Source organism: Budorcas taxicolor, chromosome 9, assembly GCF_023091745.1.
Source record: "Budorcas taxicolor isolate Tak-1 chromosome 9, Takin1.1, whole genome shotgun sequence".
NCBI classification, from domain to species: domain Eukaryota; kingdom Metazoa; phylum Chordata; class Mammalia; order Artiodactyla; family Bovidae; genus Budorcas; species Budorcas taxicolor.
This window is the reverse complement of record NC_068918.1, coordinates 53,795,699-53,816,283: the sequence shown is the minus strand read 5'-3', so window position 1 is coordinate 53,816,283 and position 20,585 is coordinate 53,795,699. Positions and strand designations below refer to the sequence as shown.

The 20,585-nt window shown below is 38.4% G+C and overlaps 1 protein-coding gene across 2 annotated transcripts in view; it reads left to right on the top strand.

The window, feature by feature from the left end:
• Positions 1-14,738, top strand: part of ORC3 (origin recognition complex subunit 3) — a 70,572-nt gene extending 55,834 nt beyond the window's left edge. The window contains exons 14-20 of one of the 2 annotated variants that reach the window (XM_052645846.1): positions 3,427-3,560; positions 6,175-6,251; positions 7,169-7,269; positions 11,063-11,204; positions 12,799-12,915; positions 13,847-13,926; positions 14,440-14,738. In XM_052645846.1, coding sequence (XP_052501806.1) covers positions 3,427-3,560; positions 6,175-6,251; positions 7,169-7,269; positions 11,063-11,204; positions 12,799-12,915; positions 13,847-13,926; positions 14,440-14,545 — 757 coding nt within the window. In that variant the 3' untranslated portion in view covers positions 14,546-14,738. Of the gene's footprint in view, positions 1-3,426; positions 3,561-6,171; positions 6,252-7,168; positions 7,270-11,062; positions 11,205-12,798; positions 12,916-13,846; positions 13,927-14,439 lie in introns of both variants that reach the window. The other variant, XM_052645845.1, reaches the window with a different exon arrangement.
• The last annotated feature ends 5,847 nt before the right edge of the window (positions 14,739-20,585 follow it).

Genomic DNA, 20,585 nt, shown 5'->3' with positions numbered 1-20,585 from the left:
ACATATAGAATTTTTGAGTCCAAAATATAAACACAATTGTATTAAAGTACACTTGCCCCAACAGTGTATCAGTGTTTGTTTCCCCACGCCTTTGCTGTTGCTGGATATTATCAGACTTAAAAAGCTTTCTTTTTTCTTCTAGTATTTCATGATTGATGGAATAGTTCTTTCCCCACTTCTCACACCGCATTCACATTTTTATTCTTTCTGAAAAATGCTGAGGTAGTGGTCAATTTTTTTCAAGCTAGTTATTTCTAATACTCCCATCTCTTCCCCACTGATTTGAAGTGCTACCATTATGTCATGTACCGAATTCTCATATATACCTCTCTTTCTAGACCCTTATTTCATTCTGTTGGTCTGTTTCTGTACAAAGTACCATCTGACTTTAATCACTGTAATGTATCCTTTTTGATATATTAGTAGCCCCACTACACATATCCAAGTATACAAACATTGTTCCTTAGTTTTAGAAACATGAATTTTTTTTCTAGATAAATTTTAGACTGTTTCTTTAGGCTTTTAAAATATGCCCACTGGAATTTTGTTTCAGAAAGTGTTGAGATATGGATTAATTTGGAATGAATTTATTTACAGTATTGAAGGTTAGAACTGGAAATGTCTGTTCAGGATTTTAATATTTTGCTGTCTTACACATTTGTTATAACACTCTATAGTTTTTGTTGCCATTTTGAACATGCTCTTTTTTTCCATAGTTAGGCTTCCCTTGTGGCTCAGCTGGTAAAGAATCTGCCTGCAATGCGGGAGACCTGGGTTCGATCCCTGGGTTGGGAAGATCCCCTGGAGAAGGGAACTGCTATCCACTCTAGTATTCGGGCCTGGAGAATTCCATGGACTGGATAGTCCATGAGGTCGCAAAGATTCAGACATGACTGAGGGATTTTCACTTTCACCTGTAAGATATTAATGTGTGTGTACATATACACACATATATGTATTTATCTTATATCCAGACACCTTTTTATATGCGTTAATACTTTTGTAGCTTTCTTAGACTTTCTAACCCTACAGTCATATTATATGCAAATAATAAATTTCATCTTCCTTGCTTATATTTGTACCACTTGCTTCTTTTTTCTTAATTCGTTATAGAATAGATTCTAGAACGATGTTGAAGAGTAGCGATGATAGCAAGTATCTTTGTTCGTTCGTTTTATGTAAATAGCTGAACTGAAAATTTTTAATTAATAATTTTATTGGATTGATCACATTGCTAGCTCTAATCAGTGTTACTTCAGGTCTTATTTTTTATTAAACCTGGAAGTACTTAAGAAAGTGTAAGGTCATTTCTTATTCTGGAAACAATAGGAACATAGTCTTTGGCTAATAATAAAAAGAGGAATAAGTATCCAAATCTCTAGAAGTCTTCTATACCTGAGATGAAAGAGCCACCCTTTCCAATCAAATGTCATATTAAAAATTATGGCTAGTAAAGTTTGATTTCAAAATTATATGACACAGTGCCATTTTCCCTGCATCCTGAAGATGAATAATAGGGTTCACTCTCATCAATATTCAGTTTTGTAAGCTGCCCAGGGGTAAGAGGTGTGGCTGCCTGTGGCCTGAGAAGCTGGTTAGTCCTCAGGGGCTGCTGGTGTGGGTTCCACCAGCATTTCCTCAGCCCTGCCAGCAAGCCAGTGCCTGTGATTACTTGGAGCCTGGCAATGCAGCTCTCGCCTGAGTCTCTCATCCGTCTGAGTGGGGCTAAAGGTCGGGGATGACAGGTTGTTCAGGTGTGTCTGACTTTGAGTTAACTCTCTTCTCGTCATAGTTTGACTCTGTCTGGGCAATAGGAAGCCAGAAGTTTTTAATAATCTCAAATGTAATCAAGATTTTAATGTGTTGGCTTGGTTTTCTTTAACCTGTTAACTGCCTTTCATTCAGAGATAAAGATTACACTTTGGGTAATTATTTCATTGCTGTAGAATGAGGAAGAGATTTTTTCTTAAAATGAGGAAAAAGTTTACTTTTTGTCCACCCCTCTCAGTTTCTACATTTATTGGTTATTTTCTTCATTTGTTTTTGTTTTAGAGTCTTTGTGGTGGGGCTTTGTTTTTCTGGTTTGGGTTTAAATTCTAGTTGAAGTAATCAGCTTAATTTCTAGGTAATCATAGTCTACTTAGCTTTATTTTTCTCTAACTTAATACTATTAAATTTTTATTTTGAAAAATTAATTTTTTACCTTGAAAATTTCAAACATAAGATAGTTTTTACAGAATCATTCAGATTCTGAATTTGGTTGTTTTTTCCTGATTAATTTAAGAACTGGTAATCACTGTCCTGTTACTGTGATCTTAGGGGAGAGATCCTCTAAGTAATGACCCTGAAAACAGGATCTTACTTTTAGAATATGTGTTTATTCTCTGTTTCCTTTAAAATTTTCTTTCATTTTATTTAATTTTTTTGGTTGTGCTGGGTCTTCGTTGCTATGCATGGGCTTTCTAGTTGAAGCAAGTGGCGGCTTCTCTTTGTTGTGGTGCCCAGGCTCTAAGGCACACGGAGTTCAGTAGTTGCAGCTAGTGGGCCCTGGAGGGTAGACCCAGGAACACAGGCTTTAGTTGCTCCATGGCATGTGCAGTCTTTCCAGGCCGGGGATCGAACCTGTGTCCCCTGAATTGGCAGGCGAATTCTTACCCACGATACCACCAGGAAAGTCCCCTTCTCTATTTCTAACAAAGATTTTTCTCTGTGACCTTGAAGGAGTTGTGCGATCATTCTGCCTATGCTATAGAATAAACGCAGTTGCCTACCAGTTTAAAGTTCAGCAGATTTACTGATTGGTGTTAATAAAGCTCATAGAAGACATAAAACCTAGCCAAATTGATAATAGGGAAATCATTGATACACTTTTTGGTCATTTCAAATGAGCTTTCATTTAGCATGTGTTGTTATATCCTCAGTGGATGTTTCTTGTCTCTTAATTTACATTTAGATATGAAGGAAAGGAAAACTAACTTCCAGTGCCTGCTGTGTGATAAATAAGCACTGTGCTAGTCTTCAGCTGCATCTTCTCATTGAGTCCTTAAGGCTCCATCTCACTTGTGAAATCTGTGAGTTCCTGTTTCCACTTTAGAGACAAGGAAGCCAAGGATCAAAGATGTTTAGTAACATGTTCTTTATTACATAATAGCAAGTGCCAGAGCCAGGCTACAGACCCAGATCTTTCTTCGTAAACTTTCCAAGTTGAGCTTCAACTTTTCAAGTTGAGAACTCTTCTGAGTACTTTTCAGTACTTCTGAATATCACATCCCTTGAGGAAAATCTCTCCAAAAATAGTTGGTAGCTACAAATAAAGGATTTTACACTGTCTTCTTCTGAGCAGAAACATTTAATATGTAAGCACTGTTTTTTAAGTATATTGATTTTCCAGTTATATTACATCTCTTGTCACTGATTCTGTTCTAGGTTGTTGGCAAAGGATGAACTGATGGCCATGCTTCAGAACTGTTTCAAGGTTTTTCAGTCCTCTTCTGCAAAGGAGCTTGGCAACACAGCAAAGAAAATAGAGGAGTTCCTGGCCCAGTTTCAGAGCCTTGATGGTGAGAATATAATATCTTGCCAATTCTACTGGCTATGACAGTCATTTGACTAGAATAACATGGAAAACCCCGTGTTTTGATGCACTGAAAGATGAAGAGATAATGAGTTTTTGATCAATCAGTATACCAAGCCTCAGAATAGCACATCTTGGACAATCACAACTAGGCCAAATGGTTCTCTTCCAGCTTTGGTTAAAACAATGAAAACTGTCAAATGGGCAAGAAAAAATATTACTTTCTGCAGATGGACTGTTTGGAGCACTTACCTTTAAAAAAAAAAGGCAGCAAAAAGAAATAAAAAAGATTAGAGGGAGTAGAAGGGCATCATAATTAAGAACTCCTTTTAGATGTTGTTTCTTAAGCATTTCACCAGTTCTTTATAGATTTCAAAAACAGTGCATAAATTATTTGTAGGCCTGAAAATTAATAGCTGTGAACTGCTTTCCCAGCAGTGAGGCTCATTGGTATGCTGATTACCAAAATATGCTTGAGGTTTGCTTTAATCAGATTTACAAAGCTTGGATCTCTCAGTCCTCAGTGAATTGCAGCAGCCTGGCATTCCTCAGTGTTGGAGGGCACAGTTTGCTTTATCTTGCATGATCTGCACAGGAATTGGTATGTTTGCTGAATGCTGGAGCGCCTGCTTGTGTGCAGGCAGCGTGTCTTGTGCTCTGATGCGCCAGGACTTCTTTGTTCTAAGGGGGCTCCATGAGTTGATACTGACGTTTAATTTTTCGTGGGCTCTTTTGCTTCAATTCTAGCACCAAAGTATGGTACTCCTTTGGTAAAACAAAATGACTATGCCCTTCTTATTTTCCCCTATTTAGGAAATTTTAGTGGAGCCTTGGGAAAAGAAACAATCTGGTGCGTATAAGCACATAGATTGGACATGGCATGGTGAAAACATTTCACGTGGAATGTCTCTGTCAATTTTTCCTGTGTTTGGCAAGTGTTCCTTTGTCTTGAAATCCTTTGGATTTAGGAAACTGCTTTTGCTGAAGCCAGTGGGAGATGAAAGAGCCAGTCTGCTTGACTGGACGGCCACCCCACAGTACAGGGACTCTCTTCAGGTCATGCTCAGGCTTTGCTCTATACTGCATTTGCACAACAGTCTGAGCTGAACCAGTTTCAAATCATAAACATTGTAAAGGACTAAAAACTGGTATCACAGAGATTATTGAGTCCAGCTGCAACAGAAACTAAAGCCCAGGAAGAGAAGCCTCTGAATTGAGATCTCACCCAGGATAGCATTCAGCCTAGAGCTCACGTATTTCTTAACAACCATCTCATTATTTTTTTCTCTCCGATTCAGTCACCACCTAATTATGGTCACTACGACAGTGAGGGACCACCCTTAAGCATATAAATAGGGCAGAAGACTTAGAAGAATATAAGATAAATTAGCTAAATTTCAATCTTTTACAAAATTGGACTTGGATTTTTGTGAAATGAAATTGCAGATATAATCATTTTAATTAGAATTTATGTAACATAAGCTAGTGAACAAATCTTGTGATGTGCTAATACTAAATAAAGGAATGTGGCTTTTAGAAATGGGAAGGTTGGTAATTAAGAAAACAGTCTTCTTCAGAAGAATTTTATAAGTTGAAGCAAAACCAGTGTCTTGAATAAATGTGCTTCTCTGTTTTCAAAAGCGCCATGTTGTCAATAATAAAGTGAAATTAACCCTCCCCTCCCATACTGGACCAGTAGTAATATTTGACTATATTCTATCTCTGGTTCCTTGACAGTTATTACGTATTACAGTTTAGGTTTAAAATTACATTTGGAGGGTTTGGTAGGTGAGAGTGTCATGAGATTTATTTTTAAGGCTCTGCAACATGTTATTGAAATCAGATAAAGAGTTTATTAGGTGTTTTAACTTTAAATCATGTCTTTCTTGAACCAGGAATTATCACTAGCTAAAAAAGAAATTTATTCTTTGAGAACAAAGCAGATTCTCCAGCTGCATCTTAGGTTTGGCCAAATAAGCCTTGAAAGTGTGAGATTCCAAAACCTGCCCTGCACCAGGAAGAGGCTTTCAGAGTTTCATGATCTTTAGAAACACAACTACACCTTTTATAAGATATAGTTTTCTGTTTCCTATGCTAAAGAACCATGCTGCATTTTGTGTTTTCATAGATTATCTCAAAACTTTTACGTACTGCCCATTTTAGATGTAAGTAGCATTGTGTCCAATATAGTGAATCAGAAGATTGAGGCTAAGTTTGCCAGGGTGTTGGTTTGTATTGTTTACATCAATCATGGCATAGTCAGAGGAACACAGTTTTACTTTTTTTAAAAGCTATTTATAATAATACAAACATTTGGAAATTATTTTCCTGTCAGTTTGGAGGAGTTTATTTTCATTGTGGTCACATGTTTAAAATTCAGTAGCTGCTTTTTTCAGTAGACCTCTCTGTAGCATAACTTACGTAATGTTTATTGACCTTCAGTCTCTGGAAGAGATCATTTATCTGATGGAACCTTGATCTCTTGCCACATTATAAAAAGAAAAAGGATGAAACTTTATTCCCCTTGAAGTAGTAGAAATGTTTGTTCTCTTGAGTGGATTTACCCAAGCTGCTGTATATCGGTTTTGTATTAAAAGCAGAAACCAAAGAGGAAGAAGATACTTCTCAGTCACAGTCAAAGGGGCTTCAGAAGACAGACCTCTATCATCTTCAGAAGGTCAGATCACTCTCTTTTCCTTCCAGCTACATCCCCTGATGCTCCTGTGTGCTCTTGATTAGCTCTGCCCGGATGTTTTTGTTTTCAGTTTTAAAATCACAGCTAGGAACAAAGCGGACTTTGTAACTCACTTATAAATTGAGCATCCTGTTTATCCCATAGCTATCTTCATTCTCCTTGTAGAAATCTGGAACTTACTAACCAATAAAGATAGAACTTGTTCTGATAGCCTCAGGGAGAAAGAATTAATTAATATCAATAACGGAAAATGAGAACATGGTTGCAAAAAGAAATCTGATTATTTATCTGATGTATTTGATTTTCAGTTTGGTCACACTGAGACTCCAAAGAGACTAACTCAATTTTATATATGTTCCTTGATTTATTTATTTTTTAATGTATATTGATCCATACAGTGTGTCCAATATAGCCTTTTTCAGATAGTTCTCACTTTAGGATCTTGGTTGGCAAAATAAAGAACCTTCTCTGTACCATGATACCAAGTTATGATCACATAGAATAAAACATCAATCTAAGCAAAACAAAACACTTGGAGTCCATCCTGTTAATATGGCAAAGAGCAAGGATTTTTTCTTCTTCTTGGAAGTCCTTTTCTTAAATGAAGAGTTGTGGCTAGTTAGTGCACTGCCGTATAACACAGTAATGAAGTAAACTGCCCATCTCCTCATTCCTTGAAAAGTCACTTGATGTTTTTTTGAAGCAATACGCCTAGGAGGAGAGATTCTTCCCAGTTCTTAAAGATGACAGATAAACACAACCCATCTTGATTTGGTTCTGTCTCTATACACCCTGTCATACGGAAGGCATTGACTGCTTCTGCCTGAGCAACAGAGCTCCCCCTCTGAGGGGCTTCCTGTCTCCGAATCACCACAGAAGGTCTGTTCTTTCCTCCATAGTCCTTACTGGAAATGAAGGAGTTAAGAAGTACCAGTAAGAGGCAGACCAAGTTTGAAGTCCTCAGAGAACAAGTTGTGAGCTTCGTTGACAGTCTGGTGAGGTGAGTTTGTTGTTGCTCTTCAGAGCTAGAAATCAGGCTTTTTGCCCAAATGACACTGGTGTGATAGTCGTTTTCATTCAGCGCAGGACTCTTCTGGTGTAGGCTTTATGCTTCTCACCTCCCTATGTGCAGCTTATACTTGTAATGTTGATTCCTTTCCCATCTGTATTAAAGCAGCTAACCAGATGACTTAGTTCACTCTTGAATAGAATGCAGGCTTAAATTTAACCCTGATCATTATGCTGATGGTGGAGAGGGGAAGTGGGGTTGGAAATACAAAAGGATTTTTCCCCTTTCTAGTAACAAGGTGTTTTCATTGTGCTTTATCCTTGCTGCGTCTTTGCTCAGAGCATGCTGGATCTCGGCCAAGCCCAGAAAACAGACAACCCAGCCCAGCCAAGCCGTAATGCCCTATTTTATTCTGAGTGAAGGGTTTCTAAGGGAGATCAGTGCAGCTCATGATCATGTCAGCACCAGTGTATGCTGAGAAAGGCACTCAGAGTCCATTTAGAAGTACACCACTCCTACCTGTATTTTAAGATGATCCCTTTCTTGAGAAACTCAAATCATTCTGAGTTTGAATTTCCCAAAAGCCAGTGAGAAGTCATAAAAATTAAATGATCAAATAGTTTAAAAATAGGGAAAGGACTATTCTTTACCATTGCTTATGCTATTTTTTAATGGCAGTTCAGTCTTCGCAGCAGACCGGGTACTGAATAGAATCAAGTACTAAAAAAGCAATTCAGCTATTGAAGATGAAGAGTGGTTTTCTGATAAATTACCTGTCCTTCTTGTAAGTGAACAGTTCCATTTTCCAGGACTGTGTGGGAGCAGTCATTGTTCCTGGTCACTGGGGAGAAATTACTAATGTCAGGACAGAAGTCAAAAGGATCAACCAAGTGTGACAAAAGGAAGGTTAAAGTGAGAGAAATGTGTCACATAAAAGTGATACAGTGCAACACTAAAGTGACCTCCTGGCTAAAAATGACCTTGGAGAACTCACAGAATTAACCTTGCCCTACCGGGCTTTCCTGTGCTTATAGTTTCTAGACCCACGTGCCTAGTTCTCTTTTCCCAAGTTGTGACCATTATAGTTGCTAAAACTAATTTTACAGTGTAATGTGGCATAATTTGTAGGTCGAATGTCATGTTCTTTCCTGAATTCCCACAGATCCCAAATTGTAGCCTCTGCAACCAACCAGCCACTCCCTTTTCATGACCTTTGATCTAATTAATATGTCTGACTTTTCACCTTTCTGAGTAGTTACTGAAATAAAACTGACCATGATTGAACTGCATTGTGTTGTGAAATCACAAAAATTTCCATACCAGGATTTATTATCTTTCCCAAGATTGAGTGTCCCTGCAGGGAAGAGGATAGGACTGCATAGCATGTTAGAGCTAAACAGGACCAAGTCATGTGGCAGCTAAAGCCCAGAGAGAGGTTGTGACCTGTGCAAAGTCAAACAACCGCAGTCTGCTGACATCTGACAGAAGGCCCATTCCATTTCCCCAACTGTCCCCAAGGCTCACACCACAGAGGTTTACAACAGAGCTTGGAGTTCTGGAGAAAAGGAGTCCTTAAAAGATAAATAACAACCTTTAGACTCCAAGAAGCAAGCAGAGTTCCTAGGATACCATGAGCAGCTTTTGCTCAAACTACTGAGAAATGAAAATAACTTGCCACTGAGTTAACTGTTTTCACCAGAATGCAAGCTTCAGCTTTGTAACCCTTGTGGATACTAAAGTGGTCATACCAGTTCCCTTCATACCACCTCTTTTGCTTGTAGACTCTGATCTGAGCGTCATGTAGAGTTCCAGTGCCAGACTCACTGCTGATTTCTGTGCCAGTCTCCATATTTGTATTTGGATTAAGAATTCTAATACATGGTGATGTTTTATCACTGTTGTGCAACTAACATAGTCCAGTGGAAACAAAATACAGGCAAATATTTAGACTCTGATGGAAGTCCTTCAGATACCCATCTAAAAAGTTCATCGACCTTGGTAATTACCTGAATCTCTAAACATTAAATATGAGGATTTTGAAAAGGGAGAGAAGGACAAATATGAGACAGTCTCTTTTCTGAAACTGACCTGATTTGGTTGCCTTGCTAGATTTCCAGTCCTTATTACAGAGTAGGGACTCCAGGATGATCTTTTAATGACCATCATGTATGATGATTGGGGACAGCCTGAGGTTCAGATGGGAAGTTTGTGGTCAGAAATTACAAATGGGTAGCCAGCCATCCAGGTAGGCAGCTGGCATCGCAGAAACCATTCCCAGGGCTACAGCTAAACCACCTGATCCAGTTGACTTGAGAAGGAGCAGCATCTTGGAGCAGGGGGTCTGGGGCACTTGAGATGGGCAGGATGGAGTTGGTGGGGCATGATATGTATATGGTTCGGACCCTCTCCGCTTCCTCTCTTCCTCAAAGCCAGACCACGCAGGTGGAGCAAGTGTCGTGGGATTTTTCTAGGCAGTGTTATCCTCTCCGGGGGGAAGAAAGCCAGAACACTGGAAAGAAGAGTAATTTCCCTGCTGGATGGGCTGAAGAAGCTGCTTAGCTCTGCCTGCACTGGTGGGAAAAGGAGCTGATACAAATCTGTCATGTGACCAAAATACTTCAGGCCCAGGACTGGCTAAACTCCAGGAATCTTTATGAAGGCATTGTAAATTAAATGCTTTAATCGAGTTTGTGACTTACTACTCTGCCTTTGGGTTATGGATGCCAAAGTTTCCCCTTTCTGATTTGCAACCCACTGGGCCACCCAGGAACCATGTACTTTCATGGCTGAGACCAGCTGACAGACTTATTATATATTCAGAGTGAAGTTTTTAATGCTTTTTTAAAAAAATTCAGATTTCATTAAAATTGGTTTATTACTTAGTCAAATAAGACAGAAGATTCTCAAATTAGTGATTTTTTTCAGTAATTGAAATTTTAATGATAAATGATTTGTTTTTTTAATACTCTGAAGTGAAACTTTAGCCTTTTCTGCTTATAAAGAGGAATTCTAACACATAAAAACTTCACATATATTTTCTTCTATGAGAGATATCTCCATGATCCAAAAAGATTTCCTAAACTCTTAATTCCAGGTCTGAGGCCTGTGTTTAACACTGCCAAGAGTTAAATGTTTGCTGTGGTAAGAAATATGACATGTTTCCTAAATAATTTAAGAAAGTATTCATTGACACTTTAAGAAATGCTACCTTAAAGATTTTGAGCAAAAATGTAATTTGTATACATTTGTTCCTAGAGATTTGAATCAGAACTAAGATATAGTTTCCTTTACTCCAGAGAGTAGAAGTTTTAAACAATATTACATGGAAGAGGTGGAATTGAGGACAGCTGCACTGGATTTTTGGAGAAGGCAATGGCACCCCACTCCAGTACTCTTGCCTAGAAAATTCCATGGATGGAGGAGCCTGGTGGGCTGCAGTCCATGGGGTCGGGAAGAGTCAGACACAACTGGGCGAATTCACTTTCACTTTTCACTTTTATGCATTGGAGAACGAAATGGCAACCCACTCCAGTGTTCTTGCCTGGAGAATCTCAGGGACGGGGGAATCTGGTGGTCTTCCATCTATGGGGTCGCACAGAGTCGGACACGACTGAAGCGACTTAGCAGCAGCAGCGCTAGATTTTATACTTATTTTGTTTTGGCTGTTGTTGATTTTGCTTTTTAAGTAAATTGCTCAGTCCTCCACAGAAGAGTAACAAAAATATTATATTGAAAATGAACCTGTGCTCATCTACAAGCTGATACCTGACTTTGACGGTTTCAGAGAGTACCTCCTGCCTCCAGACACCCAGCCTCTGCACGAGACGCTGTACTTCAGCTCTGCCCACACCCTTCGCCAGCACCTGAACGCCGCCCCTCGCATAGCCCTCCACACCGCACTCAATAACCCCTATTACTACCTCAAGGTAAGAAGCGGACATTTCTCTGACAGTTCAGTTCAGATTCCAGGCTTTATGTAACTTAGTGTAAATTTGCTGTTCTAATGAGCAGGGAGCAGGCAGTTCAGGGTTGTACCTTTTTGAGATATTTTTAAAAACTCTGTTTAGATTTTAGAGGGCTTTTTTCTAAGCCTGTGAACTAACACTACCAGCTTTTGATCATGTGTGATTGTCTTCTCTTTCATGTAATAAAACCAGGCCATAGGAGTAACTTGAGTATAATGCTACTACTCTTGAAAATAAGGGAAAGGCTTCTTACAGATGTAACAGCAGATAATTGGTCAAACCTTGTGACTCAGTGAAATTACTTTAAAAAATCCAAATGATTATTTCTGATGGAAAAAGGAAAAACTTTGCAATTTCATCTTGGATTTTAAACCAAAGAAAGATCTACCCTGAGAGTATCTCCAAAACTGAATGTAGAGGCCAGCCAGCAATCTGCTGGAAATAAAACTCCTAAACTCCAGACATATCTGCCAGTTCCAGGTTGTTCTTTAAACAAAAGAGTTCAATGAGAGATAACATGATCACTTTAAACATTTCAAAAAGCTGAAAGTGTCAGTTTTTATAGACACACATAAAATAATTTGTTGATAATTTGCTAAGTTAATATTAAATTGCTAATTTGTTAATAAGTTATCAACTCAAGCACCTGGAAATCTTACAATAGAGGATACTTAAGAAGTGACTCCATAAAACCTATGAAGAGAGTTCTAATGTACTGGTTTCCTGTCTGAAAGGGCACTCAAACTAACATGCTAAGTAAGCATTGTGAGAGAATGCTGAGTAGGAAAGTGTATGTAAATCATGGTTTTCAGTAATGTCAGTAGTGGGGTAATTGAATAATTTCATGTTTAAGGCACAGAATATCAATTATTTTTATTATGTAAGCCACGAATTGAAACTCTACAAAATCCATCTGTTTTTTGGCTAGTATCAAGTCACAGAAGAGAACTGGTGTGATTTCAGAAGTTTGGGGAAGTATATAATTCATGTGTGTATATGAAAGAGATTTTGTTTCTTAAGAAGAACCATCGATTTCAAATAGGTTGAAAAAACACTGATGGTTTTGCGGGGGATAGGATCTGCAATGCTGACAACACAGTCTTCTTTGAGTGACAATCTATAGTCCTGGTAGTGGTATGTTGGTATTTACTAGTACAGTATAGTAATTGCTAGAATTCAGGTAATTAGCATTGTTGGAAGTGGCAGTTTATTGAAAATCTACAATTCCATAAAATTTATGGAAACCAGAAATGCATCAGAGTCTCAGTAATGAATAATGTATGATTTAAATGAAAAAAAGATTAATAATTAATGATGAAAATGAAAAATATTCCTGTTTTTTGATCCCGGCAATATCCATCCAGTGACTAGGCACTAGGGAGATTTTGACCAACAACCAGTTAACTACTGGAGAATAAATACAACTCACAAAATAAAGAAAAACAAAGACTTCAGTTATTAGCTTAATAATTTCAGGTTAGGAGGTTAATTAATTTGTGATTTTGTTCCTCATGATTTCTGAAAGGTAGTTATCTTAGTTTACTGTTATTTTTAGAATGAAGCACTGAGAAGTGAAGAAGGTTGCATTCCAAATGTTGCCCCAGACATCTGCATAGCATATAAACTGCACCTGGAGTGCAGCAGGCTAATCAACCTTGTGGACTGGTCGGAGGTAGGTCGGGGGAAGGAGCATGCTGTCTGTGTGTCTAACCAACCATGACACCTTTCTTGGGCTGTTTTTATACTTTTGGTACTTTGGAGGTCATCTCTTATTTTCTCAGTCGCCTGTCTTTGGTTTGGAAAGCATTATAAATCACCTGGCAAGTTTCTCCAAAAAGGCACCTAATGGCTCAGCAGTTTCCCCAAGCCCCAGAACGCTGATCCCACATGCCTCAACCAAGCTAATTCTGTTAATAATGCTGTATCCTTGCCAGGTCAAAATAAGTACATTTTAGTATGTTTAACAAAAGCTAAACAGTTGAGGTCAGTTCTGTTATCCCACAAGATGAAACAGTATATTATTAACTAGCATTTCCCTTATTGGATGAAAGAAAAGAAAATATTGGAATAACTGTATAACAGATTGTCAGAAAGTACAAGGAATACTTGGCAAGGCAAAGGACAACTGTTATTATTCTTTAATAATTATTCTTTCCCTCTTCAGAATATGAAAAGTTAACTTTGTTAAAGGTCCTATTTGAAGTATGTCTTGTCACTATTTAAATATATGGTAATTGGTTGCTTCCAAGAAAAATAGGCATTTTCCTGAGTGATAGAGGTTGGGAGTAGAGGATACAGGACAGCCTCATGCTTTTCAACTTTTTCAGCCTCTCAACTTTTATTTCTTCTTTTTCTCTGCACATTTCTTAGTTCTCTGAAATATAAGATTATTTGTGAACATTCCACTTTCTTTTAATGTGTACTTATTTAAAGTGATCATCAATGTAGCTCTAAGACCCTGAAATTTGGTACAATTTTTAAAAATGTGTCAGCTACCAGCAGCAGCAGTGTTTGGCTTAAAAATACAGAGCCTTTAAGTGCAAAAAAATAAAAGATGTTTGACAACAGCAGATTTTATCTTCTTCTGTCCTGTCTCTCAAAAGGCTTTTGCAACAGTTGTGACAGCTGCTGAAAAAATGGATGCAAATTCTGTAACCTCAGAAGAAAGGAATGAAGTTATCCAGTATCCTTTTAAAATCAATTCTACAACGTCCAAGTAAGCATACAGAATACTTTATAGTTTCTCCAGATCTACACTAGAGATAGAACCATACCATACCAGAATAAGTTGTTCCTTAATACTTATTTCAAATTTAAAATGAGACAAATTGAAACTGTTTGGTCTAAAACTTATATAAAGGTCATTTTTCAGAGTTCACCAAAAATGTCCCAGAACCATCATTTTTGAATTCTCTGTTTCTTAGGTTATTGACGTAGTTTAAGAAGTTGGCAGGGAACCAATTTCCATACTCCTTGAAAGATAAGAACTAGATAAGTGGTAAGCACTTTTCCATTTGTATCTTACTGACAGTGGAGTCTAATTATACTTAATGTTTTCCAATAAGAGTTATAGTTTAATTTAGTAATGCATTTGAACTGTACTTCAGCTTACCAACTAACGTTTTAACACTGAGATTTTAACTCCCTTTTTTGGGTCAGAAATAACGTGGTGAATTTCCTTAGCTATAGCCTCCAGTGCTCGATTTATTAGAGCTGTCTCTGAATTAGAACTTTTGGGATTTATAAAGCCTACCAAACAGAAGACTGACCATGTGGCAAGGCTAACATGGGGAGGCTGCTAGACAGCAAATGAGCAAAGCCAGAAAGATAACAGTTAGCTTAAGAAGACCAGTCATATTTACACACGGCTCAAAGAAGATTGTCTGGCAAGAAGAGAAGTGTGGAATCCCTGTGTGGTGTTTAAACAGAAAAGTAGACTGGTAAACCCAAATAGGAATGTATCAAAGCCCCTTTGGAGAACTTTGAAATCCAACAAGTAACACGCAACTAGAAACTTTCTCAGAATATAACTGCAATTCTCAGTCATGGAGAAATTATGAATAAATTGTTCTTGAACATGAATAATATATAAATGTAATAAATTCCTTTACCTAGGAGAATCAGTTGATCTGCAGTTGATCTAATAGTATTAATACTTATTTTTGTTCTACCAGTTTCTTGCACTGGTATTCTTCACTTGTGTAAATTATGTAATAAGATGAATATTCTAGAGGATTTTCTCCTCCAGAGGTTCTAAAACTGCCTCTACTGCCCCATTTCCTTTAGTCTTACAGCTTAAAAAGTCTCAAGTTGTTTGGCTTTCTGATTAAAGGCAGTAAATATTGTACTTCAGGTTGACCCATCATGGAGTCTTAAGAGCCTCAAAGATCTTTACAAATCACATGAACCCTTAAGGCTCAGATGAAATGACACCTGAATGTCTTCCATAATAAGAAGATAGTGAAACAAAGAGACCTCAAGTTCATTATTTAATGTTCTGGTTCCAAGAGAATTCTGTGATGTGTCTTTAAGTATACTAACATACCAAAATTACCATGCAAATATGACTGGGAGGGGAAAAGTCCAAATTCAGTGAGAACTATTATAGTTGAAGACCTTAGAACTATGCACTTGTAGGTCTGTGTGTTTAGAGGACAAATTTAATATAAATAGACTTAATATATAACTTAAGCCTCATTAATTCTAGAGTAAAAGGAGGTATTATGTAAGTATAAAGGGCTCCTTAGCCCTGTGGCAACAAGGTGAGCTGAGATGACATTAATGGATAACCGCTCCCTTCCCCACTTCCCGCTTCAAAAACTTTTACATGCTAGATGAAATGTACCCCCTGACAAATTGTCATAATGTTGCCAGGGTTAAAAAGAAAAGTAAATCCCAACGTAGCAGAAATAATCAATTGCAAGCCAGAGCAGAGTGTCTAGCCCGACAAAGCCTTGAGATAATTACCAGAGTTGCATTAGTTCAGATAGGTTAAATGTCTTATCTTCATCTAGGAGATACTAGGATTTCTTATTCAGCAGAATTGAAACACATGTACATATGCACAAAGGGCTGTCAACTTGGAAATTAAGGAATTCATGATGCACATGAATGTGTAAACACAAACACAAGAGGCTTTGACACCTTGGAATCCATGTGTTAGAGGCAGAACTTATAGGGGTCATCTAGTGGTCCCTGAAATGAGGGTATAAGCAGAGCCTTTGCCAAATGGACGTGATCAAAGACTAGATTTCTGTCGTGAGACATTTTCCAGTGTATCTTCACAACAACTAGGTCACTATTTTTTCCTCAGCATTTCCAGCCATTCCCCTTCAGAGACGTGCCCTCAATCATCTGTTTCATTTTTGACTATGGTTGGTAAAATCTAGGTAAAGAATGTGATTGATTTGTTCACAGATTTATTGAACATGTATCATGGGACACTGTTGGAGCACTTGCAGTACTTCAGTGAGCATAGATCTATGCCCTCACTGCATTCTATAAATAGCAAAGAACAATTATACAGTGTTAAAAAAAAAACAGCAAAAGGGAAGCAGATCGTGCTGAACATGGCTGCCTGAGATGGCATTTTAATAAAAAGATTTAGCCATGATTTTTTGGAAGAAGTGCATTTTAGATAGAGAACAGCAATAACAAAGGTCCTAAGGGAAGTACACAAGCTGCACTGGAGGAACAGCGAAGTTGGCCAGCGTGGGACACACAGTGAGCAAGAGGGAAACTCAGAACTGGATGAGGTGGGGTGGAGAGCAGGAAAGTTACGGGCGTAGACCACTGTAAGGTCTTTTTTAGGTAGGAAGCCATCTAAGCCATCCTTTCAGTTCAGTTCAGTCACTCAGTTGTGCCTGACTCTTTGTGACCCCATGAATCACAGCACGCCAGGCCTCCCTGTCCATCACCAACTCCCGGAGTTCACTCAAACTCATGTCCATCGAGTCAGTGACGCCATCCAGCCATCTCATCCTCTGTCGTCCCCTTCTCCTCCTGCCCCCAATCCCTCCCAGCATCAGAGTCTTTTTCCAATGAGTCAGTTCTTCGCATGAGGTGGCCAAAGTACTGGAGCTTTAGCTTTAGCATCATTCCTTCCAAAGAAATCCCAGGGCTGATCTCCTTCAGAATGGACTGGTTGGATCTCCTTGCAGTCCAAGGGACTCTCAAGAGTCTTTTCCAACACCACAGTTCAAAAGCAGCAATTCTTTGGCGCTCAGCTTTCTTCACAGTCCCAACTCTCACATCCATACATGACCACAGGAAAAACCATAGCCTTGACTAGATGGACCTTTGTTGGCAAAGTAATGTCTCTGCTTTTTAATATGCTGTCTAGGTTGGTCATAACTTTCCTTCCAAGGAGTAAGCGTCTTATAATTTCATGGCTGCAGTCACCATCTGCAGTGATTTTGGAGCCCAAAAAATAACGTCTGACACTGTTTCCACTGTTTCCCCATCTATTACCCCTGTTTCCCCATCTATTTCCCATGAAGTGATGGGACCAGATGCCATATCTTCATTTTCTGAATGTTGAGCTTTAAGCCAACTTTGTCACCCTCCTCTTTCACTTTCATCAAGAGGCTTTTTAGTTCCTCTTCACTTTCTGCCATAAGGGTGGTGTCATCTGCCTATCTGAGGTTATTGATATTTCTCCCAGCAATCTTGATTCCAGCTGTGCTTCTTCCAGCCCAGTGTTTCTCATGATGTACTCTGCATAGAAGTTAAATAAGCAAGGTGACAATATACAGCCTTGATGTACTCCTTTTTCTATTTGGAACCAGTCTGTTGTTTAGAAAGACCTTTAAAGGATCACTGGCTATGAGAATAGACTGGAATAGGTGAGGAGACACAAATGAGGCAAAACAAAGACCAATTTGGAGGTCACTGAAATAATCCAGGCAAGACACAAATGTCTCCTACAAGGGTAGTAGTAGACATGGTTGAGATTTTAGATGGAAATCAAGATTGGATGAAGGATGTGGGGAATTCAGGACTCTTTGAAAAGCTTCTGAATGGTGATGCCATCAACTGAGGAGTTGATACTCACCAAAGTGAGTTATGAGCAGAGGCAAGGAGCCCAGGTCAACTCTAGGCATGCTTCAGAGAAAGACTGGGCCAGCAACCAGCAAAGCAAAGAAAATCAGGCCAGTGTGGTGGTATCTTGCCACCAACTGGACAAAGTGTTTCAAATGTTGATTAGATTAGCAATGCACAAAATGTTGGTGGCTAATGAGTGGCTGAAGAGTGAAGACAAAGCCTGGCAGGCATCACCTATCATAGCACTTTGTGTGATATAATAACAGAGATCATAGCATCATCTTATACTGTGAAGTCTTAACATGAAATTAATAAATGCTTTAGACTTAACTTCCAGATTACAGTATGTTTAAAGGAATAGAAGAGTTTAATGACGTTAATTAACAACAAATATTCAATAAGATGACAAGCTTAGTTGTTCCAGAAGTCAGAATCTTAATTGAATTCTGCTTTAGGGAGGAAAAAAAGCTGCAAAAGACATTTTGAGGACAAATGGGAAAACCTGAATATGGATTAGATGTTAAATTAATTATTATTAAATTAATTAAATTCCTTTAAGTAGGAGGTAAAAGAATCCACCTGCTAGTGCAGGAGACCCGGGTTCAATCCTTGGGTCAGAAAAATGACAACCCACTCCAACAGTCTTGCTTGGGAAATCCCATGGACAGAGGAGCCTGGTGGGCTACATGTTCTTATACAAAGCAAAAAGGGGCAATAATTGGTCCCTTTAAGAGGATTGTTGGACTGTATTTTTAGCTTTTGACTTCCTAGTAAAAATTGACCAAAAAAGTGGGAGAAGAATGGAAGTTTAGAAAGTTCTCCTGAGTTTTCCTTTAAAGATTATAGAACACAAAAATAGGTAACACCTAGAGAGGGATTATAGGATCAAAGACTTAGTCTGTTGTTAGGTTTTTAATGAGAACTACATATATAAGGAAAATGGGTGCAGGAGAGAGGACTGTTGGCCCTACCTTTGAATGAGCTAATGCTCCCCAGCGGGCAAAGGTAGGAGTCGATAACTGCTGGAGCCCTATCTATGAGTAGACAGGGACAGGCTCATCAAGTGCTTTAGCAGGATATTCACTTATTAACACCAGTTACTGTGTAATTTTGAAGTAAGGGAGTAACCCAAAAAGCAGATACAATCATTTCCAACCTTGGATCAGCTGGGGAACATGTCAAACAGATTCCAACAGTCTTCACCTCCCCTCAGTCTTCTAAAGCAGTTGCTAGGGGTAGAACCTGTAAAGGGCTCCAGTTAACATTGCTGATGCAATAAATGTCTCATTTGGAAATCATTTTCTTTAGGATGTAAGTTCTTGCCATAGGCCAAAGATAGCATTGATATTTTTAAACTTACTGTATTTTTTTCACATTGCCTGTGCCTGTTTTTCCTATACAGAGAATTATATTTGATTTACCCTAGTTACATTACAGTAACTTGAGTACAGCACAATACCAGCACTGCCTTTTACTGTAAAGAATGAGATGACTGTTGGCTGACTAAATTCTGTACTTATTGGAAGCAATTTCAGAGCTTTTTGGGAATTCAAAGTGTGGCTTGTATCTGTACTAATCACCACCTACTGGGTCCATCTAAATCTTAACTGTTAATAAATCCAAGAAGTTGCCCACATTTTTCATTTTCTGAAATTACGTCACACACTAAATCAGTTAAAATCAGGAAGCAGCCCATAAGACAGAATTTTGGGGTAAGGTGGGATAAGCAGAAATGTGGCTGTAGGGGAAATTTTGTTCTTGATCAAAGTTGAATCTAGAATTAAAGTTTTATTTCAGGTTCCATTCAGACTGCCAGCACTAGTTTTCCTTATAGCATATCCTCTAAAACAGACCAGTTCTTTTATAAACTTTAAATCTACATGAAAACCTACATGTGCTTATTATATAAAAAGAATGTTCATTTTGGAGTGAAGAAGAGGTAAAGCATATTTACATTCTATCCTCACGCCTCTATAATTTTTACTTACTCTTGCATTCTAAAATGCTGTCCCACTAGACCAGTGGTTCTCAGCTGGGACCATTTTAATCCCCCTGCCCTGACATTTGTCACCGTCTGGAGGCACATTTTTTGGCTGTCAGGACTGGGGGAGGGTGTTACTGGCATCTAGTGGTAGAGGCCAGAGATGCTGCTGAACATCCTACATGCAGGAGTGTCCCTACAACAAAGACTGAATCTGGCCCCAATTGTCAGTAATATGCTGAGGCTGAGAATCCATCAGTCCATTAAAACCAGGTAGGATTATCCACCTTACTTATGGCCACCCTGTGCTATACCAATGTTTCGAAAGCACTTAATGGACATATGGATTACCGGAGGATCTTGCAAAGGCCCTATACCACTTTTTGGCCTTGTTTTAGACAAAGAATATAATTTTGGTGAAATATCATCACTAAAGTTAAAAAGGAAGAAAAATCCCTTTTGTCTTCCACTAATTAGGTCAATTATAAACATATCCCAGTATATTTATGACTTAATTAGTAGAAATATGTTAATAGAATTTAAAAATTCACTGAAGCACCTTTTGGTCACTTCATTATAGGAGAGCTGTGTCTGGAAAGCATGTATGGAATGGGAATTAGATGTATACAGTTTTTAAGTATACAGTTGTTAAAACTAACCTATCAGGCAATGAGAAGAGAGACAATTTGGAATCAGAACTCAGTTTATGAAAAGACTGACTTTGATTCTTATCAGAAAATCGATTCCTGGAAAATGCTTACATTTAAAACACTGGCTTTATTCAAATACTACCCATCTGTACATTAAAAACAAGCAGA